The following is a 27,967-nucleotide window of genomic DNA, read 5'->3' as shown; positions in this document are numbered from 1 at the left end:
CAGCATTAACAATTGATCTGCGCCTTTTTTCACAACATATTCTATATCATTAATACATCACTTATTCTTATTTATTCTTCAGCAGGCAGCATCAGCAGTTCAGTGCCAGCTGTAAAATTGTATTCAAATTCATTCATACGTTTCAGCATGCAGCTTCAGCGGTTTAGCAAAAGCTTTTCTACAAATATTCAAATTCATTCATAAGTCTCCATTTATTCCTTTTCTTCAGATCAGCAGTCACTGTTTAGCGTAAGCGCAATCAGCCCGCAGCTTTAGCAGTTTTTCCCCAATATATTGATCATTTTCAGACATAGCTTAAGTCAGTCACATTTTTCAGGTCAGCATTAGCAGTTTGGCACTATCTTATTCAGCATGCAGCATTCACAGTGCAATCTCTTCAGTACTGCATTCTCTAGTTTGACTTTAACTACTCACATTTTTTACTTAGGATTGCGTAAATGTCAGCACCTAGATCAAACTTTGACAAACATACAAACATTTTCTTGTATGTTTGTCTCAAAAATTACAATATAACACGGCACAACAACACAGTTAAGACTGGTCTACATGTGAGGCATGTCTCATGGCAAAGGACAGCAAAAACACTTTTTTTTATTAATTATTTATTTATCATTGAGCTGCAATGATGCTGCAATACTTCATGATTAAACAGTAACAAAAAGCTATATTAAAACAAATCAGAAACTTATAAATGTAACTTTTAAAATCCAAAACAATAGATAGTTTTTTTTACTGTTTTTTATTTTCCAAATAATTAAATAGAAAATACAATAAATACATATTTCTCACATTCAGCTCAGGGTGACAGAACTCATTCTTTCAGGATTGTCGATTATCTTGAACAGCTCATGAAATTAAATTATTCTCTAATCTGGCATACTGATACAAGAAACTCAAGAGTTGTGTATAAATGAAATGAGTACCACAGAATGGGTAAATTGTATATTTACTGTACAGTGAATATATTTTTAGCTATAGGGAACTAAATGTGTCAGGACTGACCTTAAACCTACCCCAGCTTAAACTGATGAGTTGTGCAACAGTGTCTACGCCTGTCCTTCTGGGGAACTGATGCATTATCCGAATAAAGAAGTGAAACTTTTTTCACAGACTTTCGTTATCTTCGTGTTACTACAGTCTGTCTTATTTCTTGAAGGTAACAGAGTTCAGAGGAAAGAAACTACAATGAAACATCTCTTCAAGAAAACTTTAGACAGAAAGAAAGAAAAAAAGAATAGCATTGACCCCACATTTAAACAAGAAACAATAAAATGAATAAACACGTTGACAAACAAAACCTTTGGGAAATGTAAGTAATCAATTAAAAAGATCAAACAATAAAAAGTTGTGTCATTGGAGTTAGTGGATTGAAAAAAAACATTACACAGAGCTTCACCTTTTGACCTCTGTGTTTCAAGCTCTTGTCATAGCTTTTTATACTTTTTGCACCAACAATATTCAGAGGTTGAAAAAAACATCTTTTTAAATGACTTTTCTATGAAACAAAAACAAAAGCATTTTCATGTTCTTAAAAAAAAAACACTTTTCTGTGACGGTCATTTTAATGAGTATAAAGCTGGAAGTTTGATCAGTGTGGAACCATTAGTGGACCCTTAATACCAGGAAGTGGTTTTTACCTGAAAGTCAGATACTGTGTCTGTATGAAGTATGTGGACAATGAACTATATAAGGCCTAAAGCAATTCAAATCAGGGTGTTCAAACATGCAAACAAGTGGTCTGTTCCTTTGGATAAATTAGTTAATATAAGACTACTGTAACAATATCCAGTGAAGGAAATGTAAAAAGTATGTGTTTACAAACACAGCAGAAAGCTAAAACTTCTTCAAAAAGAAATGATTAAGAATCCTTTAAGGTGTATGTATTAACATCTCCATTTCTTATTAACAAATGATTTTAGTTCTCTGTATGAGCTGCAACATCCACATGTGTATCCACATATGGTCTTAAATTAATAAAGCGTCTGTAGCTAGCACTGGGCTTATGGCCAGAGGAAAGCTCAGGACTTGAGCTTTGTTTTGGTCTGCTGTGTTTCCCTTGTCATCTTCTAACCAAAACAATGATGTCCTGCTTTAAAAGAACAATGGGACCTAAAACTGCTAGTTACACAACACTTCACAGCTGATGAATAAAAAGGAGCAGCAAACATGGAGAAATGAATTTCACTTGTGACACTGGATGCAAGTGCTCTCCCATATGTGTGGTTAGCTCTCAAATACAGATGCCACTCTGGAACAATTGTTCCATTATAGCTTTTCACTCATGTGACAAAAAAAAAATCATCTTTAATCATTGCTTATAATAATTAATATTTTTACACTCCGCACAGAACAGGCGTTTGATCAAAGTACATGTCATATGTCTCCTTTGACTGGGTGATGATGATCCTCCCGTGTGAAAACAGAAAGGCAAGTATTGTGAGACTGAATAGGCAAAAAATTTGCTTGTTCACATGTGTGTAGTTCTCTCAGTCTGTCAACTGTTAACCACAGTGCCCACGTAGCAGTTTCATCTTCTTTGTTCCAATGGTGGCATCAGTCAGCATATGAAGCAGGTGATCCTCATTCTACCAACTGTCTTATGATGCCAACACAACCCACCACTAATGCTTCAATAAATCATTGAAAAGAAGAAATAGTGTCGTGAAAAAGCTTGTTGACAGCCATGTGACTGTGTGGCCACAAGGTAACTTTCTCACTCTATCTGCATGGAGGTCAGAAGATCCTCAGAGAGGCAGGAAAGTTCAGAAGACCAATGATCTGCAAAATATTGAATACAAAAATTATTCTTACTTTAATACTGCAAATTATTACAAATGTAATACTGTTTTTTAATCAATAATAATTATAATACTAACAATAATACTACCACTACTAATAATTTATAATAATAATGATAACAATATCACCTATAATAATAACGATATTTATAACAACATCAATAATGACAACAACATCAATAATAATAATAATAACAACAACATAAATAATAACAATAATAATGATAACAACATCAATAATAATAATATTATTAATATTAATATTAATAATAATAATAATAATAATAATAATAATAATAATAATAATAATAATAATAATAATAATAAACCAATCAATCAATCTTTATTTGTATAGCGCCAAATCATAACAAACATTATCTCAAGACTTTTGCACACAGAGCAGGCCTAGACCATACTTCATGTTAAATTATTAACAAAGACCCAACATCAAGACAGGATAATACTCAATCTTATTTCATCTAAATCCACCATGAGCATTGCACCTTGCAGTATTAAGCTTGTTACAGCAGCAAGGAAAAACTTCCTTTTAACATGAAGAAACCTCGAGCAGAACCATGTTATTATAAAAAGATATTAAAAGAAAAAAAAATCAAGGACACATTATATAAATACATAAAAAACTAAAAAGTAAAAACAAAAAAATGATTTAATATAGAATAAAAAGGGGTTTAAAAGGAAAATGTTCTTGTAAAATCAGTTATAAAAGTCTGTGTCTTTACTTAAGTTCAGATCAAGACTTTTTAATGGTTATCCTCATCACCTGGAAATATTTCTACCACCCCTTTAACATAAAGTCCTCTGATATGATTGCTCCTCTACAAACCGAAGGCACTGATTTGTGAAATAGATACATTATCTAAAGAAATACCTTCAGTAGGGATCAAGGGGGTTAAACTTCTGTAGATTTTCCAATGATGATGTCATCACTCTGCAACAAATCATCAAAAAGAATATCATGATAAAAATGGACAGTTTTCTTTTTTTAAATTGATGCTGTATACAAATAAAATATTCTCCAAACCTTTTTTATTCTAACACTATCAAACAAAATGTGATTTACAGGTTAAACATAAAATAAATTGTGCTGCTGTCAGACTGAAACCTCAAATCTCCAAAACAACAATTTTTTAGGGTATTAAAAAAACATTTTTTCCAGTAACAAAACACAGAACGGGATTCAGTCACAAGCTGCATTTAATGGTTTTCATTGGCAGAAATTTAGCTATACCCACTGACAGGCACTAATGGTTAGCAAAAACATAAAGTTTTGAAAAAATAAAAAATAAATATAGAGATATCTTCCTGACAGCAGTGATATTAAGCTACAACACCAGGTCACAGAGTTACACCTCACCTGTACCTGAGCATTTGCCAGATGTGAAGGTTTCAGAGCGACACCTAGTTTCTTTCTTGTAACCGCTGGTGAGCTGTTTTTACTCATGCTGGGGGTCCGAATAAGTGGTGGGCGCTGCACAGACCTCTGGGATATGAACGAGGAGGAGTCATCCAATACCTCTCCACTGATGGCAGACAGGCAGCTGCGGTCTGAGCTGCTGAAGTGGTTGTTGCATTCTCCTGATGATTCAGTGCTGTCAACTGAAGCACACTCACAACAATAAATCACAAAACCTGTGGTACTTGCTGAAAACTATAATATCAAAATGGAATTAAAATATGAATAGATAAAAAAAAACTTGGAAAAAGATTCTTCATATTAGTTTGTCCTGAATTTATTGCTATCCAACCCAATGTTGTTTTTAATGTTAACAATATCCACCAATAACAAGCTACCATAGCATGCATCTCTACCAATAACCAATCTACAGTGGTTTTAAGAATAACTTGTTTTCAACAAAATGTTAATTCCTTCACTGATATCAAGTGTGTTTGTGTGTATTTCTTATTTTGTTTATAAATATACCATGTCATACTGTGATGATGAAACCTGACCCTTCCATCTTTTGACAAAAGTAAGATATAAATGCATGAAACTCTAAAAAAAAAAGAAACCTCACCCAGGGTAGGATGACTTCTCCACGGTTCACTGTTACGATGAAGATGATGCTGACGGAGATGGTGATTGTTTAGTTCATTATCAATTACAGCTTCAGGGGAGGAGCAGCCAACAGGACTAGATTCCAATCCTTGGGACTGGTTTCCAGAATAACCAGCAGGGGGCAGAGAACCTCGTCCAGAGGAGGAAGATGATTGGCTGATGGTGGTCGAGGCGGTGCTACCGGAGCCAATGGAGTGTGGCCGTGGATATTCTAAGCCCCTGTATGAACAACAGGCCACAGGGACTGACGACACACAGATAGATTACATCAGAAAATAATGGGCGAGGTCAGTGAGCGGAGGGTACAAGCATGGCTGTTAAGTGATTCTGGGACAATGATATATGTTTGATAGAACAACAAAAAAAAATGCAAAAAGTTAAATATGTAAATTGTTCTTGAGATATTTACTTAAAGCCCCAGACATGCAACACATGGATAAATAAAATAGAAAATTAAATTAAATGATGTAGGAATATTTGGAGAAAATTTTGTGAAATCCATCATTACTGGGACTTGAACGTAGTGGTGGACCTACCATCAGCTGTTTGTGTGGCTAAAAAAAGTATTTTTCTTCTCATCAGTCTCTTAAATAACCTAAAGATTTGAGTTAATCATTTTACAAATCCACCATCCATGTATTATGGTGGCCACTGATTGGGAGAGCATAGAGATAAATGTCCTTTCAGATTGTGCGAATCATGACAAAAAAGGTCTTTTACATCTTCTTTTATTTTCTGGATTATTGGTTAAACACTTCCAGTTAATAATTTGAAATACAGTGTAAAACTGTATATGTTTTTATGTCATGAAACTTTGCTTCTGAACTTGTTATGACGTGGAAAATGTTTTGATGACAGATGCATGAGAAAATATTCCAACTAGATGCAGATCCTTACTTTTCCCTGGTAGAGCACAGCTGACAGCTCGGTCACAGATGGCGGCATCACTGGGTTGAATGTCCATGAATGGTTTGCGGCCCATCCCCATAAACACCCTCTCCTGCAAGCGCAGCTCTGCAACATATAATTAATTTATGTTTGTTTTTTTTACTTTTAAAATGACACCCTGAGAATTTGAAAAAATATATGGTGCTATGTTTTTATTGCAACCTCTGCTGTGATTGGCTTGATCCCACAGAATCCTCTCCAGGTCAGTGGTCCAGGCTTTCTTCAGCTCCATGCTGGAAGTCTTCAGGGTATAGGTGTCCTCAATTTTTCTCCTACGGAACCAGATTTCAAAACACAAACCACTCACACCTGAGTTGTGAGTCATCCCGATGTCACTCGTCTGGAAGAGGAAACACATACATACAAGTCATATGGAAATGATCAAGATGGAGAAAGCTATCTCTGCAGTAAAATGTCAGTGATACATTGTAGAATGCACTGATAACCATGACAGCTATTACAATCTCTCATCACGGACCTTGAATGACTGCTTGTAGACATACACATCGTTGCCGATATCTGTCTTCTTGGTCTTGCTGAAGAGGATGAGTTCTTCAAAGAGAAAAACGCGGCGGACACATTTCTTCTTCCTAAAGAGAACTGTGAACTCATCCTGGCGAACCAGCTGACCCTGCTCTTTCAAATTTACCTGAAAGGAAACAGAAAAATATAGCCGACTGATAGTTATCTTTGCATCAATATTGTTTACCATGTTTCATATCTATCATATTACTATCTTACGTCACAGTCCTGGATGGCGTCCATGGTGAGCAAATCATTGCCATGGCGCATCTGAAACCGAACCAGGTCTGCGGCAGCTTGGATCTCAGCCTTCTCCCGCTCCCTTTCACCGGTTGTCAGATCAGGCAAATAGGCGCCTAGGCTGCATACATTTTGTGCAGACACACTAGTATGCAGCGTATCCTGGATCATGTCTTTTGGCCTGTATGAGCGAGCTAGGGATAGCATGTCCTGCAGCAGGAGGCTGTACTTGCTGATTCTTTGGATGGGCCTCAGCAGGTAGGATGATAGGTCCATCATGTCTCCAAGCTCCTGCTGCTTCCTCTGTGGGTGAAAACAACCCTCGATGATGACTGCATATGGGTATGTTTTATGATACTCTATAAAAGTTTGATGACTAGACTTGATTCTAAATTTACTTCTGTATTCAGGGAGGTTTACAGATAGAATATCCTAAAATGAAAAAAACGAGAGCATGTCTTCAGGAAGACAGAGCTTGGGTACTTCACAAAACAGCCTTGGAACAGACAAAGAGAAACCTTCCCACTAAACTGACCTTGAAGATGTCATGCCGACGGTGCAGGATCAGGGCATCAGACTGAGGTTTGTTTTTGCTGTACAGAGCGTACAGGCCAAAACTGTCACACTGTAAAAAGATGGTAATATTATGCAAGTTATTGAAAAGTCAGCTTTAACTTAAGAGGTTCACATACATCTGTTTAATGTAGCAGCAGATGTGGGGAGGCAGGGTGGAAATGCCATATGCCATATTCTTTACAGTTATACAGTTACTACTCACATGTCTAAGGAAGCATCGGGCCACCATGGCAGGTTCCCTCTGGCAGGCCTCCAGCTCTGGTAGGAAATAGTGACTGTGGAAGTCATAAAGCTTCTCCAGGTTTCCAAAGATGACACCTCGCTTTCCTCTGAGGTCCTGAGGAATGTCTGGTTTGTCCAGCAGGGGGTGGTAGTGGGTCAGGATGTAACCTAGTGAACGTACATATTCCCTTTCTGTGAACACCAGCTCCTCCAGGACACGCTGCAACCTCCTGGTAATCCAAACAGAAAAAAGATCTTAACAATAATTACGAGTTTTCAGATTAAATGTGGTCTAAATGTATAAGGCTCCCTGACATCACAACCATGGTATCCACTAATATACCTCTATATAACTGCTGCAAGGTGGAAAGATAAACTGTTAGATCAGCAAAGACCTGTTTTTGGATCATCTTGAAACACTGAGGACTCTTTAATGCTCTCCAATTACTCATTCTGTCTCAGCAAAATATAAACAATATACAAAAATGTAAACAAGGGGTATTCGTTTAAGGTATGCATTACTATTATCAATTTTAAATCAATTTGTCCATGACTCCATGTACAACAATTTGATGTTTTTAAAGACCAACAGATGCTTTCCGATCGACCTTGCAATGATCAATAAATATCCATCAATAAATGTCAATCAATTTCTACTTCTGTACTGAGAAATCTTCACAAAATGTAGGACATCGTCATTAATGGCAGTCACAGTTAAAAGGTCTGTGTCTCTTGTACCTGTTTGTTAGTTAATCCTTGATGACAGGTAAACAAAGAAACAATGGAAATCAGAAGGAACAATACCTGCAGTACTTCACTGTAAGCTAAGAGATAGAAGAGGAAGGTTATATGAAATATCATCAAGTTGAAGAAGATTGATTGAAATTAGAGGAAAATCAGTAAAAAATATTAAGAGTCATAGAATTGTATTTAAAATAAATCAAATTATCTTTTTACTCTGTAACCCAAACAAATGACCCTTGAAGTAAACTCACATGGCATTGCTGGCACTCTCTTGAGGACTTGCCAAACTAAACACCCCCTCATATCTTCCAATAGGCAGGCTGGAGTGTTTGCAGCTCATAGTCCCATCAGCCCCTGCAGCTGCCCGGCCGCTCAAGCAGGAGTCTTCAGAGCAGAAGCTCCCGTGGCGGGAGATCTGGAACTTCTGAGCTTCCTGAAGGATCCGACAAGATGGCTGACCGTGGTGGGAGCAGGATGACGGGGATCGGACCTGATGCTCTGGAGGAGAGGGTGACTCTGCTGTTGGTACTCTTGGGGTGCATGAGTCTTGGCTGACAGACCTCAGTCCAAGACCTCGCCCCCATGGGAACCACTGACATCCGACAGTGTGTGACTGAGACAGGGCAGCAGCATCCCTCTCACTCCTCGCTCTGCTAGCCTGTCTCCTTCTTGTCTCTCGTTCTGTTTTTCTTACTGACCTGTTGTTACATGATACAAAGGCAACAGTATGTGTCAAGATCAATTATTTTATTATTCTCAGTAACTTGCTTTAAAATAGATCATTTAAATTAAATTTAATAAAATGGATATGCTAGTTAGTTTTAAATGGAATGGTGAACACGTCTTCTGTAAAATTATTTCCCACAGTGTTTACATCATAGAGCAGAATAAATGTATTATTGTCATAAAGTGTTGAATAAACTTTATTTCTAACATCATTACTTGGAGAGAATGTTTCATATTTTCCTCTCAGCATTAGCATTTTATCAGATGGTATGCTATTGTTTACAGTGTATTTAGCTTTTTTGATTTTCAAGCTAACTTTTTAGTTTCATCTATTTTAAATTTGGGTTGTATGTTAAAATGCATTTGTGTTGTAAGTTTATAATTTCAGAAAAGAAAACTGCACAATCAATTTAATCTATTCCATAGACTGTATAACAAAATATGGAAAACATGATGCAAAACTAGGGTCAAACTTTAAAATCAAAATACACATCAAAATAAATCTTACACAAAAGGAAGCTAAAAGCTTGGTAAAGTGCTATGACTGACGGCTCCTGCAATGCTGCAAGTAAAGGAGGAACAACAAGAGGAGACGTAACAAACACTAATACAAGTGTCATCAAACCTTTTAAAACTGAAAGAGTCTGCCTTTGAGTGACAGAATATGCTGTTGTTCTGTGGTCAGTACCAACCTGAGGGATCAAGTAAATGTATAAACAAATTACCTTTTAGGTGACTGTGGAGTGACCTTTGACCCCTGGCTGTTCCCAGCATCACTGCTATCCTCAGCTTTGGCATTGATGTTACAGCAGGCTAAAGGTGTTGAATTAGTGCTGTTACTGCCCAGAATAGGCCTTCTCTTCCCTATATCCACAGCTCCAGTTATGATGCCCTCCCACTGCGGGTGTCGAGGCCCAGGTGTTGATTGTACCACCAGACTCTGGCCACCAGGGGGCAGTGTCTGGGCATTAGTGCTCACCACATCAACATAATGTTCACACTGACTGCCAGATTCTGGTTGTTGGAAAACTTCGATAGCATCCTGCATCCTCTCCTGAAGCTGCTGTCTGGCCTCATGGCATTTGAGCCAGGCTACATTCCAGACCCGCATCCCCTTGGAGCCCTGCAGGGAGCCGGCCTGGACTTTCACCTCCTGAAATCTCTCTGGGCTGAATTGTAGGAACTTGTCTTGGAAAGTCTGGAGCACAGAGTTGTCACTTTCTGTCAGTAATACGTCGACCATTGTTGGATCGGAGCAATGAGCTGCAGGAGCATAAGATGGGCAGAGGGATGCTTTGGTTGGTCCAGACTCTTGGCTTTGGTGATGTGTTGACTGATCATTTGTTTGATTTATATGTGTCGAAGTTTCATCATGGCCTTTCAATGTGTGCTTTCCAGAGAGACTCTGGTCCAAGTACTCAATGCATTCACTTGCAAGAGCTGTAGCCTGTTAAGAGATATCATGTTATTGTACACAAGAACAAAAGTGCACATACTTCTTTTTCTTTTCAATATCACACTATCTTTCATGCAGTCACCTGACTCCGATGTTACTTGAATTGTTGTAACATTGCACTCAATTTCAAAATTAGGTTTTGTTTTTGAAGATAGCAAATTTGCATTACATTGCACCAACCTGCTCACAAAAATCACAAACGTTGACCATGGTCTGCAGCTCCCTGCCACACTCCTCAGCCCTACAGAGAAAGTCCTCCAGGCCCGTCTTGAAGGTGCAGACCAGAGTCCAAAAGGCTTCTGTCTCCAGGTAGGCTGACCCACTCAGCTGGAGGCGCTCTGCCTCTGACACCAAAGTCATGGCATGCTGCCTCCGGTCCTGGATTAGGAGGGTGTGAAAAATCCAGACAAGTTGGCAGACATGTACACACCAACACAGGAGGTGAACTAACAAGAAAACATAGTCTCACGTTTGCATCAATAAGGAAGCCAGTAAAGCTGTTGAGGATCTGCTCCATTCTGTCTCCAGACTCTTCAACTGATGCAGCATCCAGCAGGTGTCGCTCTCCCTCTACGTCTAACCACTGCTGCATCTACAGGGTTGGAAAGTTGAACAAATATAAATGTATGAGTCCATATTTAAGGTTATGCTGTACACATGTACAGATTAATTTCTTTATAAGGTCCTCTCATTCACATAATCCATTCTCTCTATTTAATTTAAATGATGAAGATTTTATCAGTAACACGCCTCAAATGGAGACAAGAGAATAGCTCCCCAACAGAGCCATAAACTAAAGAACTGTCTCAGGAAATAGTCTTTTACCTTCACATTGCTGAACTGTATCACTGTGTGTTCTGTGATGTATGAGAAACAAACAATAAATGTCTTTTAACTCAAACATATTATTTTTTGTGTTTAAATTTGTGAAATCCAGTAACGCATGAATGGCTTTGGATCTACGTCTTCCAATATCCATACAACAGAATATTATCATTAGATAGCGGAGGGACTGCAATGTCCTTTATGGTTTCTCAGATCCATTACATCAAATATCAAATCTAACATATTCTGAAAGTAAGTTGCTTTCTTATGAACATCAGAGGGCACTTTTAGTGCTTACCTGCAAGAAGTGCCCCTCCATTTCTCTAACTTGCAGCAGATACTTCAGGTGCTCCAGTGACAAGTTGGACCTCTGCACAAGAACATGAGCTTGCTCCTCCACGAGGTTGTATAAGCTGGTCACTGAGTCCACTGCATCACTGCATGTGAAGAAAAAGATCAAAAGCTCAAGAGAAACAAACAAACAAAGATAAATGAATAACTGGTGTTATTTCAGGAGCGTTTTCTGGTGTCATGTGACATAAATTATAGAGGCTGTTTTGTAAATATACTGTTGCAGGAGGAGATTTGGTGTTAACCTGAGGTCCTCGCAGTTGGGGTACTTGAGGTCACTCTCCTTCCTCAGCCTCGCCAGCATAGCACCGCCCTCCCTCTGCAGGCTGACCAATCGACTGTCCTCCAGTACATCCTGCATCAGAGTCCTCTGGTCCATCATGCACTGCTGTACAGTCTTATAGACAAAAAATAATTATTAGGATCAGCAAATTATGGGTTAACTCCTTAATATCAGTGTCAATATTAATTTCCATGTCAATATGAGTTGAATTGTACTTTAATCTAGCTGTAGAAACTATTCAAAACAGACGTTATCTATTTCAGAGTTAAAGACAGATTTACATATTACACAATCTGAGCCTGAAGAACCCAGTTATACACCAAGAGAGCAGTGGAAAGGAATGTACCTGCACACAGTCTGTCCTGTGAGGCTCCTCTAACTTACTGATGGCTCTCAATAGGAGGTTGGACGCCTCATGAAGATCAGACACAAATGGGAAGAGTTTCTAGAGGACAAAAGTAATGGACATAAATAACGACGAGCTATGAAAATGTGCACAACCTGATAAGGAAAAAGGAGAGGGAATGGAGGACAAATTGACATCTCATGAATTGTTGACCGTCTCACCTGATGCAGCTCCATCCAGTCACAGGTGCTGTGAGACAATGTGCCATCTAGACGGAAGCTCAGCTGACTCACCTCCACCAGCTTGAGCAAGGCTTTCATTGATGTCACCATTTCAGTCTGCTTTGAGGAAACATTATTCTTAATAGTTATTTATCAACTACCTATTAAAGTTTTCAACCAAGTAATAACATTCAGTTGTTTCTTTTATTTAACATAGCTTCTGTCGTGTCCTGGGACAAACTGGGAACTTAAAGGGGACTTTTTAACTTGCACCACAATACAAAGAGACCATGTGGGGTCTGTCTTGGCTGTTCATTAATGAGAATGATTATGCTATTTATTGAAACATAGGAAAAAACAGTGCATTATCATAAGCAGTGAAATATATAGTTAAAAAGCAGACCTGGATCCCAGGACACTGCTCAGGCCGAGGGCTGTTGTCCTTGTCGAAGAGCAGCACGAAGCTGTTAACGGCCTGGAAAGTCTGCTCCTGCAACAATGAAACACTCCTTAAATTCTATTTACACACAATCACCTTCACCATTTTATGAATTGTTACAGGTAAATAAGAATATATTTCAGGGTGAAAACCTAAGCGGTTCTATTTTCAAAAGCTTAACATTCAGACTGTATATATTTTTTAAATCATGTTGGACTTTGAACCAAAAATAATTGAAGGCAAAACATTTTTTGAAACAAAATCAAAACCTGCCCTGAAGGAAGATGTTTGGATATTGTTTGTGCTCAGGAGCTGATTCATTATTTAGTGACAGCATTTCACTCAGAATTCATTTTCTGTAAACAGCACAGCACCAGCAAGGCTCTCCACTTGGAAAAAAAACCCACACAGGCCATGTGTAATATAGAAAGTTAAGGACTCTTACCTGAAGTGTCATTAAGGCTTTATAGAGCTGTGGTTGAGGGTTTGTTTTCCTTGCATCAAAAATGAGCGTCATTCCAGCTTCTCTGATTTCTCTCCTGGATACAGATATAAAAAGATATATATGTGTGGTGCACACAGCAGTTACCATAAAGACTGAAAGGATGCTACACTTCCCTTAAGAATGGCTGTAGGATAGTAATGCATTCACACTACAGATGAAAATTAGCCTTATGGCTTACTCTTGCATATTTACATGAATGCTAGTTTGAAATGTTCATTTACATACACTTTCCCTTTAAATAAACACATAAATATTCATCAATTAACTGGCATTCAGATGTAACCTGGTTATAGAGTGGAAGTAGTGCAGCATTGTGTAGAGCTCCATGCTTGTAATAGCTGATCTCCATCCCTGGTGGTCTCCATAGAGTTCAACGATTGTCCTGCCTGTCCTGTCTCGGCCGCCTGGAAGGGTTAGAGAGAGAGAGGATAAGACAACTGTACGAAGAACAATCCTGATTAAATGGTAATCTGATAGATTAGAGCTAGATAGTTAAATAAAACATAAACTCAAAGCTGAATTAATGCTAGTTAATGGGGAATAAATGCACATTGCAAAAAAGCTTAAAAATCGAAGAAAAGTAAACAGCAAAAATATTTAAAAAAAGGTAAAAGGAGGCCCAAGGGCTGACAAAACCAGCAAAAAATCAGTTCAGGATCTAAATAAAGATTACTAAATAACAGTAATCAACATTCTTTTTTGTCAACTAAGGACTCATTATATATTTTATGTCATGTTGTGGTTGTTCTTTTAACACCGTAAGGAACCATGTACTTGGCTGCCAAACAATGCACGTGGATTCATTAATTTTTTAATGATGTAAGTTGTACCCTAAATCAACTCACCTGTAAGAGAAGCCACTCCTAAATAAAGAGGGTGAGCTTTAGGGTCAGGGGATCCCAGGGGGAGGTGGTCAGGTCTGGGGCGAGCGGAGACAGGCTGAGAGACAGTTGCTGTCTCTGTTTCCAGCGGTGCACCTGTCTGTGACGGGTTCTTCATCTGATGGTCATTTCTACTGGTTACGGTCAAACACTCAGGCTGAGCACTGTCTGTAGAAATTGGACACATTTTTTTGTGGCTGATATCCAGAACTTAATATTTACATTTAGAGTATAACTTGTTTATTATTCATACTTTCATACCAGCAATGGCTTTGTTCTTCCTGTTGACCTTGGGTGACACCAGTCGGAAGGCTGTGCTGTGTTTGCATTTCACCACATGCAGCTGAGGAAGCTCTGCACTGAAGTCTGTAGCTTCTCTTCTCCGAACATTTTTACCTTCAACAATGACAAGCTGACACTTCTCTGAGGTGTCCACCACAGCTGTGGAGAGGGATGAACACCTGCCATCTGACGTGGATCGTGTTCTGTTAGGTGGTGCTGACAGAGACTTTGAAAAGTTTGGATTCACTCCCATGGAATTGTTTCTGCTTCTTAGCCTTTCACAAGGTTTTAGGTTCACCTTAGTGTCTGAAACTTGATTTGTACCGGCTGATGACATGTGTTTGTGTTTAGCAGAGATAACATCTGACTGTTGAGGAACATTTGAGCTTGACAGAGCTCTGTTGGAGTTTATACTGCTACCTACTGCTAAGTTTGACCCATTCACATTGTCATTGGGAAAATTACTAAAAGTTTTTGCAGAATGTGAGTCCCTTGGTTCTCTTAATGACATAGTGGTCCTTTCAGATGACTGTGCAGGCATCCCACCAAATGTTGAAACACTAGTTTCTCTGTAATCCATACAGGGAGCAGTGTTTTTATCCCCTGCTTTCCAATACGGCACAGTGTTTTTCTCTCCCGACTCCATACATATGCCTCCACTGACAGATGAAGCAGACTGCCGTTGCATCCCAGGATCAAACCACTTTCCTTGAATGGCACACCACGGATCCCTCATTTTAGTCTCTGGTAGTTTCAGTCTGTCATCACACTGTGAGAACTCACCATCCTCCTCCATCACAGCTGACATATTGTCCTTCTCTTTCTCCCGTCCAAAGGCGACAGGGTTTTGGATAGCAGCCTGGTAGGAATCCCTGTACCGACACCTCAGCTCCTGAGCTTTGGAGACCTTCCCACCCTGTCTTCTTCTCATGCACGGGGTACAGGGTTTCTCAGAGAATCGGACAGTGCGGACACACTGAGAGGTATCTAGGGTGTCCGGGTAAGGGTGATGGGACTGGGACTGGGAATGATGGGGAGCAGATAGAGGTTGCCCTTCTGTGGACGTACCGAGCCTCATTGATGCAGCCGCCTCTGGTCTACAGTGACTTTGTGTTTCAGCAGGAAACTTCAAGTGTGCCTGTGACTGTGTCTGAGATGATATCTGTGCGTTTGGCTGTCTTTGTGTCGACCCGTATGGCTGCATTTGCGCGTGTGGTTGCATTTGTGCGCATCTTTGTGGATATCTTTGCATTTGTGGTTTGATTTGATCATTTGATTGCATTTGCATGTCTAATTTCTGTTTTTCTTCTTTTACTTTCTGAGCTTTACTGAAAAGCATGGTTGCCTGCAGAATATCAATATATTCCCCTTCTGCAGGAACTTGACCTACTGGCCCTTTAATATTTGTATCTATATTTTTGTCTTGCTCTATATCTTCATCTTTACATCCGTTCACATCTACACATACAGGAGAGCATATACCTTCTGAAGTGCTGACTTTTGGGGCTGTATTTGGACCTCTTTCACTTAAGCAACTGTCCGAGGAGTTAGGAGACACCCACCCAATAAGCTTGGGCTCTGATTCAGTCTCTTGCACTTTTGCCAGACTAGATGAAGAAGCAGCCCTAGAATCCACCAGGCGGAGTGACACAGCAATGCCGTGCTTTGCTGGACGTATTCTTGTCTCCACAGAGAAGGCAGAGGGATGTGAAGAAGAGGATGAAATGGGATTTTTAATGGTCACGGGATAATCCTTTGGTGCAGATTCTTTTAAAGGAGAAAGGGGCGAAGAATGATTAGGAGAGTCGTCAGGATGAGGAAGAGGAGATGGAAGAGGAAGCAGAGGAGCTAAAGGAGGATGTGCAGGAGGAGCAGAGGCCATGCTACTCCCAGCACACTGTGGCACATCCACAAAGTCAGGCACGGCCACCCGTTCCCATGGTAACCTCACCACACCCTTCTCTGTGGCAAGAAGGCATTGGCTGAGAGGCGTGCCATGGCGGCCTCGGTTGATCTCCTCTAACCAGTCACAGCTGAATATACAAGGATAAGAAGTCTCAGGGATTGGAGTCTCCTCAACTACCTCTATTATAAGCCCCTCTTCTTCCAGGAGGCTGCAGACCACGATTCGAGCTGATTGGTCACAAAAGGGTGCGACCTGGAGGTAAAAGTCGCCAGGCTGAAGTTGTAGGGGGCTGATGGGAGCGAGGTGGAGAACAACTTGGTCACGTAAACACAGAGGCCAGCCCTCACACAAGAAGAGAGCATCAAAGTACGGAGCCTGAAGGGAACACAATGAAGTCAGGATGAGGTTTTAGACATTTTAAAAACAGATTTTAATACATCAAAACTGTTGTCTTTTTATTGTAATACTAAGTCCAGTAAGATCCTGCTCAATATCAACACACATAGTGAATGTCTCCTTACACTGGCACAGGTTTAGCTGTTATTGATGACAAATTGTGACTTACACAAGCAGCCTGCTGCACAGTGTCTAAAATGTGCTTAGCTGGGACCAAAAAGTCCAGCAGGCACCGTAGGGCATCTCCCTGGTATCGACTTTCAATGATTTGAAAGAGCTGGCTGAGAAGAGTTGGGGCAGTGGCCTCGAAGGGCGGATACAGCACAGACAGCAGGTTCTGGATCGAGCCCTCCAAAGAATCAAGGTTCTGGAGAGTGAGAGAGAAAATGAAGAGTCCATTATAAGTCTACGCAACTTCATTAACAAAATAGGCGTGTCACAATCTGTGCGTGATTAACAGACATGCAAGAGTTGGAAAACTCTCAAAGCTGTCAGTAATTACTAAATAAGATGTAAAGCCAGAAACTCCGGGAATCCTATGTGGTGTAGTTTGAACTTATGAAAAACAAAACTACTCTGTTGTTCTCTCATGAATCCCCACATTCAACTCCTCAGCACTTGGAGAGATAATAAGAGACACATACAAATCTCTGCTTGGTCTGCAACTAACATATTATTGACAGACTATTCTTTTATTGATAGAGTATACATTTTGATAAAGAGGCCAAACTTTAGAAACAAAAAAAGCTAGTTAAAATTTGAAGTAGTCTGAGGAGAAGCCTTTGGATGCCTTTTTGTTTTTGTCCAACAGTTTTGCATATAAAGATATTTACAGGGGAAAAGTGAAAATACCGACAGACAATTGTTTGGAACTTTTTACATGAGGACTGTGTAATTATCTCATGATCCAGAGAACACAGAGAAATGACTTAAGCAGACCTTGGTTTAAGGACAGAGAAGGGTAACTTTGTATAAAACTGTTTAGTGCGTTGTTTCATTCGTTTATTGCATCTTTTTATCTACCTTCATTATGTATCTACCTTTCCTGTTGTTTGAGTACTATTGTAGCAAAAGTCTAGCTGGATTATTTGGCAGAAAATAATCTCTGTAGAGGTGGTGTTGTCTCTGCGTTGGAGTATGATGTTTACATTCAGTATAGTTTGCCACTGCTGTCTCAAGCTTTTATTACTCGGCAGAACTTGTGTCATCTGTGTGATCCAAACACAAGCATACACAAATTGATATTTTCAGACTAGTCAGGTGTGATGTCATTGTGAGCTGGTCACCACATTTGTTGATCCAAATAGCTGTCGTATGTTATTATACTTCAAAGCATGAGTAAGACTACTGTATGGTTATACAGCAAAAAATCTAGAGTTGAATAAACACTCTGTCTGATTTTGAGGTGCTTTAAAAGATATTCAAGAATAAAGCATATATATAAACTGAAATGTTTGGACTTTTTTTAAGTCTTTTTTTGTCATGACACCGTTCAGTGTAACACAGACAGCTCTCACAGGAACAGCTCTACTGACTGTTTTCTATTCTAGGCACACATACTTTTATAAGTATATTAGAATTAACAATAACTTATATGTTTCTGATATTAAGATAAGATATAAGATATTCCTTTATTAGTCCCACAATGGGGACATTTAAAGTGTTACAGCCGCAAAGTAGAGAGTGCAAAACAGTATACAGTAAACAAGAGAATATAAAATAGTAATTATTAAAAAAATATTAGCAATTAAAAGAGTAAATTAGCATATCTTAAGATAAACACGCATAATAAACGCACAAGCCAACTTCAAAAATCCAACTTAATTTTTAGGAGTGAGCTGTAGCTAGTCAACAGAAACTTCTTATTTAAGTTGAATCCCCTGTAAGGAACAGTAGAGCTAAACAACAGGAAACCTGGACTCAGTCACTTTCATCTCACTGGTGGCTCACTGTAAATTACACAGGCCCTGTCCTCAACCTTTTGACCTTCTGTGAGAAGAGCTACACAAACACAAACACCCCGTGCTCGCCATTAAACATATAGTCGGCCTGCCTGACAGCAAACATCCAAGTAAACACAGTGTGTAATTACTGGTCTCAAGGCTAGCTAGCCTCCTGGTTTATGGTTTCACATTCTCTTTGACCTGAACTCACAGCCTGCTTCCCACTTTTAGGCCCTGCTTTATTTAGCGCAGCAAAGGCCACAGCAGCAGACCTCAGGGTTAATGTATACATGCATGGCTGAGGCTCCGCGGGGAGGTGTATGGCATCAGGAAGGCTAATGTGTGAATGTGGACACATAGCATGCATATTGCAATTTCCCCTCTCTTGCATGTGCCCGGTGCCATTTACTGTTTGAGATTACATTAATGTCAGTGAATAAACAAGGAGCTGAAACTGGAGAAAGCTCACTTCCTAATCTTGCTGTCTTGAATTTAATAAATGATTTGGGTCAAAGGTATATTTGGAACATGAAGGGGAAATAATTTAATTGCCTCTCTAGTGGCGGGATGAGTAACAAGATCATATTAGCCTCAAATGTGTTGGTCAAAATCATTTCAGTGAACCCAAGGGTTCCCAGCTGTGCTGATGAAGAAAGACAGACACAGATAAAAAGGGATAAAAACAGAGAGGGGTGTGTTAGGGTGTGATGAATTATGTCCCCTCAGACTAACACTGGCTCTCTGCATGTCCAGCTCTGCTATCTGTTTTACATCTTGTCCCTGCACCCCTATAAAAAACATGTTGCTCTCTCTGCTTCAAGAAGCCTGAACTTTCAGGATTTGACCTCATAAGAAGGGGACTTTCACCCTGAATCTTCTTTCCTTTTCTGAGAATAAACAGTATGTTTGTTGTTTTTGTGCCTGTAATCTTGTTTTTCTCTCAAACAACATTGGTCATCCAGCCCCCCTGTCTTATCCTCTTACATTATGATCCCCAAATGCTGGGCTCTAGGTCAGTCCGCAGCCCCCACAGTTTCTGGAAGAGCACAATGACTCAGAGCATTCAGGTCAGCCCTGCCACACCCCCTGGAACAAATCCCAGTGATGGGGATCGTGTTAACATGAAGGAAACAAAGAAGGAGGACAATAAAGCAGGAATGGAGGTGGTTGTCAAATAAGTCAAATAAGAGAAGAGGAGGATGAGTATGGAAGCCAGCACACAAGCACACTGTGTACTGTAAGAAAATTTTGTTCCGGTCTATAAAATTTTAATGAAATGTTCTCCCATCCTGAATACATGAGAGCTTTCTTCATCAAATCTTAAATAATGTCTGCAAATTTTTCTCAGTCATCGGTGAGGGAGGTCTGGCTTTCATGGTTACAGGAGCTTGACAATTGCAGCAACTTGAATGAAGGTGATCTCAAGACGAAAACCAAATAGGGATGTTGTCTCCTGGCAATGTAAATAAATTAACATGCATTAAAGAAAATTATTTGTATTGATACTGAAATGAGACGGTAACCTTTCTTAGGAGTGTTGTAACTGCAGGTAATAAGTCAAGACACTGTTTACTGTCTGCTTAGAAGAAGCATGTAAAGACTCCAAAAACTCTATTCTGTTTGCTTGTTTCATTGAAAATGTATAAGTAAACTTTATGAACCTGTCCTCCTGCTCTAGCCAGAATACTGTTGCTATAGATTCACACTGCTCTATATAAACACTCAGATCTCTCTTACTCAGTCACTGAAATAAAAGACGACGCACACATAACTGTGGATAAGGTGTCTCAGGACAGTTTGAATATCTCTGTCCAGTATCATTATGAAACAGAAATAGTCTTTGTACATTCCTATGTCAAACAAGTTCCTGCCTGGACAAGAACAAAATATTTCACAGTGAAAAAGAAAAGTATGTATGATGATTGAATACTATCTTACGGGACAGTCATGCCATAAAAAAGGGTAACCTCAACTGTGATATGATATCTATTGTGTTTGTAGATGCCTTTGCTCTGTTTATTTGACAGTATCTGGCAGAGGAGGGTTGTAAGTGTGGTACTGAGAGGGGTTATGATATGAATCAAAGGCTGCCTGATCTGACCCGAGAATGTTGCTATTACATGATGAGTGTTTTAGTGGTTAAGCTAGGCAACCAGGATAACCCCAACTAGGCTATCCGATGGCACCTGTATAGTTTGCAAATTCCTTTTTCTCATGTTAAGGGTATGGAAAAAAAAAAATTCTGAAACATAAAAAACATTCAAAATCAAAATATATTCATAAAAGGAATCCTTGTTCTGAATTCAGTCATTTCAAAAGTAAATCATTAGAAAACAAATAGCTAAAACGTTTGCTAATAATTTAGTTCCTACTTCAAAGGCAAAATGTATTTAAGGGTGTTTTTCTTAATGAAACATATCCCCTCAAATGATGAGGCCAAATGAAGTAGCCTTAAAAATATTCAGTTCTTATATACAAGATGTTTGAGAAATATGTGAAACATATAAGCAAAGCTGATACAAGTTGGCCACACTTCAGAGCCTCATACTGTCAGATACTGTCCATAAATAAGCATGATAAGAATCCATTTCCTGTGTTTATATTTATGGTTTTTCATCTTAAAAAATGAAGACTTAAATACACAAATTCCCAACAGGATTACTCTAAGTCAGTGGTTCCCAAAGTGTGGGTCGGGACCCCCTGGGGGATCGCGAGACACAAATTTAGGGTTGCAAGATGTCTTTCAGAATTGTTTTTCTTTTCTAAATGATCTAAAGTTGCCTGTTTTACCCATTATTCTAAATAATTTTGATAGAAATAGTGAATTTCAAATAAAATCATGCAAAATTAAAAATGTTTCATTATTTTTCTGTCTTTTTTTGTTGCCTGATGACTCCTAAGGTTAGGGTAAGTTAACAATGAATTAATAGAAGCATCAGTAGCAGCAAGTTAATTCACAGCACCACAGGAAATACAGCCAGGTGTGCATGTAGGTGCTTAATTTTCTGCAAACCAACTATGAAATATGAAACAACTCCAAGGGGGGTCAGGAATCTTTGGTACCTATATTTTGGGGGTCGCGGGCTGACAAGTTTGGGAACCAATGCTCTTAGTAAATACTTAAAATGACTTTCCCATTGCTCACATAAAGAAGGGAGAAACATTAAGTAATGTAAAGGTTAGGATTCCTTTCTGTCAGTGTTTGGGGTTATCTTTTAATGGGAAATGTGAACAAATGATTTCGCTCGTCATTAAATAACACCAAAAATGTAATTATTTCTACTCTGAAAGCTTCTGCTGGTGACTTTTAAGCTACTGGAACATAGATAAATAGATTTAATGGTTTTAAAATGCCATGTAGAGGACCTCTTACCTTCCTATGGGAGGTACAAAGTAGGAACAAGTCAGCATACAAGCATAGAAGAGAAATTTTCCATCTGCTGTCTTCTTATTTGTAAGTAAGACCCACACATTAATATCTATGTCACTACATCACGTATTCCACTGAGCTGCTATCCTCAGTCAGCTGCTCTATAGATCTGTTCACTGAAAACAGCTTTCTGAATGAGAACCAGTCATGACCAGGAAACCTGATAGTGTCAGACAATCTGAAACATTTTGTGAATCTGAGGAAAATCTAATAAAGCAGTGTGCAGATGAGCACTGACGCTCAAGTGGCGTGAGTGACAAACCACAGAACAATGGACAGAGCAAAGGAGTGCCTCACACCAGGCATGGGGATGTCTCCCTGTTAAAACAGACATTCCTAAATTGAGATTCTTTAATGGTCAAGAAGCAACATGTCACATTTCTTTTTTCTTCAGTTACATCCATAAATCTGAATCAAACCTCAAGTGTTATTTAAGCAACTATATGAGCTGTATCTAAAAAAGCTAGCATTTTCTAGATACCTTTACATTGTTTTCATTCATTCTTTTTCATACTGCCGCTGAAAATGTCTTTAATCTTTAGAAAAAATGAACTTGAATTTAATCTTTGTCATTATTTATATAATTGTAAACAGTATTTAAATGTTAGATGTCTGAATCTCTTGTTTATTGCTGCAAAAACAGAGAACAGAAAATAATAACAAGATTGTTTCTGGTTTCCAAAATATCTTCTGTTCCTTCTGAATATTTTCTAATGCCCATTATCTTTATTCTGAGTTTTTTATAGCTTGGCAATCCACAGCCGGAAAACACTATAAGCAGAAAAAACTATATTGTATGTTGAGATTTAACTTTGGGACTTAAGCCTTTAAACTAAATAGTGAAATGTTTTTCTTATTCTTCATATGTTTCTTACCTCTAGCTGCGCTCTAGCTGAACACACAAGCACAAACCAAATACCTCTGTGGTTTGACTTAAACACAGGCTGAGAGGAGCGCTTGAACAAGACCACTGAGGCACCATGATGGCCAGACGGTATATTTAGTAGCTTCACAGGGATCAGCAAATCTGGGCTTGTGGAAGGCAAACACTCATCATGACGTCCTTGATCAGCAGGACAGTTTGAAGGTGGTTGTAAACTAGCAGTCAGGTGGCAGCAAAGCCTGTGTTTAAGTCATTAAAAACACGTCAGGGAATTATCAATGAGCCAGGACTTTAGGCACGTCTTTAAACTCCTCACGAGTGAGTTGAGATATCTGCACCGTGTGTATGAGGAGTGTTATTAAATGAAAGTGTGGCTTCGCTTTCACTGACACACTCATCTGTAATTAGCCCACAGCTGTGCTTAAATGTACTCACACTGGCAGATTTAATAACAAACATCCAGAAACAATCACTTAGATACAAGAAAAACAAGTGACAACACAGATAAATTCACCAAGTCTTACTCATCGGACCCACACCAAAATAGTTCTAGTATTTATACTGCACTCGGCATTTTGACGCAAATCGGCATCGGCCTTTTTTAAAAATCCGACGGCCGATAAGAGATCAAATTAAAACTGGGTTATTTTGGCTCTGATGCAGCCGCGCCTCTCTGTCTGTTGTCACTACACCATCTGATTGGTTACACGCAGACCCACGGCACGGGCAACAGCCAATCAGCCAATGAGAAACTGCAGGGAGTAATGGAACGCAAGCTAGGCTACCGTTTCTGCTGACGCTGTCATTTCTGCCACGTGATTTAGTGAATTTTTAAAGATTCTATCCCAAGCACTCACTTCTGTTTAGGTGTACGCTCCACTTGGATTTTTTTTTATGCACTTTAATTTGCCAACAGAAAGTCTGTTTGGTTTTGCACTATTTACGGCCGCAACACAGACGTGCTCTTCCGCCTGCAGCAGTTACAGCTCCAAATATCGTTTATCGGCCTCCTTGACAACTAATAATCAGTATCAGTATCGGCCCTGAAAAAACCATATCATTCTATCTCTACTCAAAATACACAGAAACATACAATTCAATGTATAATCAGGCTGACAGGACATAATACTGAGTGCATTAATGCAGCTCTACGAAAGGCCAGGATGAACAAGACTGAAAGAAAACCTCAAGGCCCTGAATCTCCAGGAAACGGTCAGTGTTTTTTTCCTAAAAGTAACAAAATGAACACTTTGTAGTTGTCCTGACCCATCAGGCTCCAACACTCTGAGCAGCTGCCTCAGAGACACATCAGACCTTTCAACACGACAGCTCACAGTAACTGTCACTGAAATGTTTTGTATCACTAAACATGTTGCTGAATACACTGACTCCAGAGGCAGCCCAGATCCCAGCCAAAGCAGCATAAAGGAAAGAGCTGAAGGTGAGGGCGAGGTGATGATTTGTAGCTTCACAAACAGAAATGTTGAGGCGACTGTTGCGTATTTCCATTGAATCACCAGAACAGGACAAGAAGTCCTTCTGCTGAGAGTAAAAGGATGCTCTGTGTAACCTGCTCAACACAGGAACAAATACCCAAACATTGAGGTCACTCCCAAAGCAGGAATAGCTGGTTAATGGACTCTGGCTTCAATGAGATGGCAAATATGCTGGAAACCGGCAGGAAAATCACAGCAATACATACACGTACATACACACACACACACACACACACACACACATGCATGGCCCTGCCAAAAAAACCTAAAGGAGAGCTGGGCGGGCTTTTTAAAATTAAACTTCCTACATAACACCCTCCAAGGCAGGAGTGCCAAACAAAATCTACTTTATACACTACTAACACACCCTCTCTTCAACTGAGAACAGCTTTGAATGAAAGATTTAGAAATGTCCTCAACAGGATGTGCTGCTAAGATTCTCAACAGGCTGAAATGATCAAAAGGTGTTGAACTTTCAAATCTATACTAAAATGTCAGATGGAGTTGATGTGTGTATCTCCATTGGCTTCATGTTTTGAATCTGCTCTAGCTCCTGCATGACTCACATGCCAGTAAACAGCAATCCAGGAAGGAGGCAGATACAGTGGCTGGTTTGTGAAATCTGCCTTAATGCTCTGAAACCTGAGACCTTCACCTTGAGTCAAAACACTCCAGCAGAGAGCCGCGGCTAAAGGAAGTTATGGGAGCTATGCTATACACAGTCAGAGTACAAACATGCTCTAACATAAAAGGCTATGTGTCAATGAGCAATAAATAAGACAGTTCTATTTAAAAAGAGCAGCTAGATGTTACAGGAGTCTACATCAGTGACTCATTGAAGATGGGTTAAAGGAGTTAAAATTATTTTTACACCTAATTAATTAATTTATCATTTTGTCCATTAAATAGAAGAAAGTAGAAAAAACATTTCCTTATCAGACCAACAGCTTGTAACCCAGAGATTATTTCATACAGAAGCTATAGGACAACAATGTCCAATATTTTCCCTTTATACCATCTAATTCTCAAGATATCGAAATCACCTTCTCAAGTTGGAGAAGCTTATAGCAGCTGACCTTGCACTGTCATCTCAGAGAGACAGGGAATATAGCAGGGAAATGAGAGTTAAAAGCCAGTTGGCTTAAACTTAAAATCCAGTCAGGTTGGTATTGTTATATAAAAACATGCTCTGTCAAACATAATAGAAAAATAAAGCCATATCAAGTGCCTATAGCAACTATCACTCTAATAGGAGAAGCTTCTGCAAGTAAAGAAAACATCATTTAAAATTCAAAGTTACTTAAGCCCCTTAAATTTTTCAGTGAGTGAATTTTAAACACTGAGGTCTGTTTAAATTTTCATTCTGACTCACTGATCACACACATTATCATACATAGCCAAGGAAATATTCATGTGTTGCTTTCAACAAAGATAGAACCAAAGAAGTAAAAGCATCTCAGAGTAAACAAAATGGATTCCCACATTACCATCTTCCTTTCTGCAAGCTCTCATTTCCGTTCATCACAAGAGCAGAAGTCTCTGAAATAATCCAAGCGGAGTTATAATAATCTGCAGAGCTGCTGCCGCTCCTGGTCCGTGGCTGTTTGACCAAAATGAAATCCATTCTGGCCAGACTCTCGTTCACAGCTGAGCAAGTGAGGACAATCATAAGCCAGCTGAATGAGCATTCGGAAGGTCCCCAGCTGAGCTGCGCTTAAGATGCACTGAGTCTTTGATTTTCCTTCTGTCCTCTTACTCCATGTCTCTGATTCACTGTGCTCTCTATGCTTCTGTATCTGCCTCTCTGCCTTCTGTGTATGCTCTCTCTCCCTCCCGCAGTGACTCAAGTGCTGGGCGCTATGTTGGAGTGAGAGGGGCATGAGGGGAGGTGAGAGAAGGAGAGAGAGAGGACGAGAGAGAGAGAGAGAAAGAGAAAGAGAGAGGGATAGAAATTGTCAGAGAGTGAGAGGAAGAGAGAGTGAGAGAAAGAGAGAGTGAGAGAAAAGAGAGAGAGAGAGAGAGAGAAAGAGAGACACACACACACACACACACACACACACACTCTCTCTCTCTCTCTCTTTCTCTCTCTCTCACACACACACACACACACACACACACACACACACACACACACACACACACACACACACACACACACACAACCAAACAAACAAATGCAGAGAATAAATAAAATGGGTTTGTCTTCATTGTAATTCCAACAAGAACGTAATCTCTGATGCCAAAAGAACCCAAGCCAGCCAACACAAAATGATACACATGCAGATTTAGGGAATGTGTTTGTTTGTCCTGGTGTTATTCTTGTTCTCTGGGTACAAATTTGATCAAATTGTTGCATTGTAAGCACTGACCAAGAGACTGGCACTTTTCCCCAAATGCTAATGGTTAAAATCAGGCTATCCAAAAACAAAGAACAACTAGTAACACAAGGAACATAAGGAACTGATTAAAACTAAACTTGTAACAGCATAAATCCTGGTATCTGTTTGTTTGTTTGTTTTTTGTTGCTTTGTGTTTATTTTATTTATTTTTTTCCCATTAACTTATCTCATGCTATGCACCCCGAGTTGAGGTACTGCATGTGGGGATGAACAATAGAAAGGGTGGAGTATGATAAAAAAGTTTATGGATTTTTTTTCTGTGTAATTGTCAGTACAAAACTTTTAATCTGTGTATCTTAATCTGTCTTGTTCCTTTTGTTGTTATTCTGTTTAGGTGGTCTACTTTGTAACTGTTGTGTACAAGGGGATTACCTTGTTGTATGTCACATTGGTGTAACACACTTGAAAAATAAAGTTATTAAAATGCAAATAAAATCCTGGTATCTGTTGCTAGTTTCCTCCCCCTGACTTCACACAACCAACTGATTATCATCATCATCAATTACCAGCACTTGCCCTGAACCATCCTCCCTACAGGGTTGAGCACACACATCACTGAACGTTAGGAAACAAACACAAATAGAGAGCCATTACGATAGTCAAATTTCCTGCAGTACTCGAATGCATCCGAACATGCGCTATTTCTGACTTACAGATAGTATACACAGGAAATGCACTTTATTACTGTGGGAAGTTTCTCCCCCAGACGTAGGAGTGTCTTTAACAACCATCAGGACCTCAGAAAGCTTAAAAGGCAGGGAAATGAGGGAGGCTGCCCTTCATTTCAGATTTCCTGTGACTGGCGAGTTTAAAACTTTTAAGCAACACTGCCAATAAAAGTAATTTAAATAAAAAACACCACAAATAATTTAAAATGAACAAACGAAATTTGATTATTGCAAAATAAATGTTACTTCTGTGATAAATGGCATGATAGAGTCCACGTTGTCACAGACTTAAAAGGGACTTTTTAAAAAAGAAAAACATATGTCTGTTTGTTTTAATACTAATTCACCAACAAGCCTCGAATTATTGCAGCGTATGTAAAACT

At 39.3% G+C, this 27,967-nt stretch overlaps 1 protein-coding gene across 1 annotated transcript; it reads right to left on the bottom strand.

Annotated features, from left to right (window-relative positions):
- Window positions 1-726: 726 nt before the first annotated feature.
- On the bottom strand, window positions 727-26,335 carry LOC117820972. Its single transcript, XM_034694933.1, has 25 exons — window positions 26,005-26,335; window positions 16,935-17,132; window positions 14,443-16,744; window positions 14,146-14,349; window positions 13,584-13,704; window positions 13,241-13,334; window positions 12,760-12,846; window positions 12,357-12,473; window positions 12,136-12,234; window positions 11,752-11,903; window positions 11,454-11,592; window positions 10,800-10,922; window positions 10,511-10,708; window positions 9,600-10,321; window positions 8,400-8,846; window positions 7,385-7,634; window positions 7,142-7,231; window positions 6,586-6,909; window positions 6,323-6,493; window positions 6,007-6,184; window positions 5,794-5,910; window positions 4,856-5,140; window positions 4,195-4,436; window positions 3,709-3,768; window positions 727-2,799 (listed from the first exon to the last, which is right to left on the bottom strand). Exons 1-24 carry the CDS (start codon window positions 26,005-26,007, stop codon window positions 3,730-3,732), a joined length of 6,702 nt encoding a protein of 2,233 aa, XP_034550824.1. The 5' UTR covers window positions 26,008-26,335; the 3' UTR covers window positions 727-2,799; window positions 3,709-3,729.
- Window positions 26,336-27,967: the final 1,632 nt, after the last annotated feature.

Source organism: Notolabrus celidotus, chromosome 11 (genome assembly GCF_009762535.1).
Source record: "Notolabrus celidotus isolate fNotCel1 chromosome 11, fNotCel1.pri, whole genome shotgun sequence".
NCBI lineage: Eukaryota > Metazoa > Chordata > Actinopteri > Labriformes > Labridae > Notolabrus > Notolabrus celidotus.
Note: the sequence above shows the minus strand (reverse complement) of the source record. Positions and strands in the feature narration are given on the sequence as shown.

What these genes read in the sequence shown, in the direction of transcription:
- LOC117820972 (XM_034694933.1), bottom strand. An exon ending in CCCAACTGCGAGGACCTCAG is followed by an intron (nt 11,593 to 11,751) that starts GTTAACACCAAA and finishes CTTCACATGCAG; the next exon opens with TGATGCAGTGGACTCAGTGA. An exon ending in TCTACAAGCAGTCATTCAAG is followed by an intron (nt 6,185 to 6,322) that starts GTCCGTGATGAG and finishes TTCCTCTTCCAG; the next exon opens with ACGAGTGACATCGGGATGAC.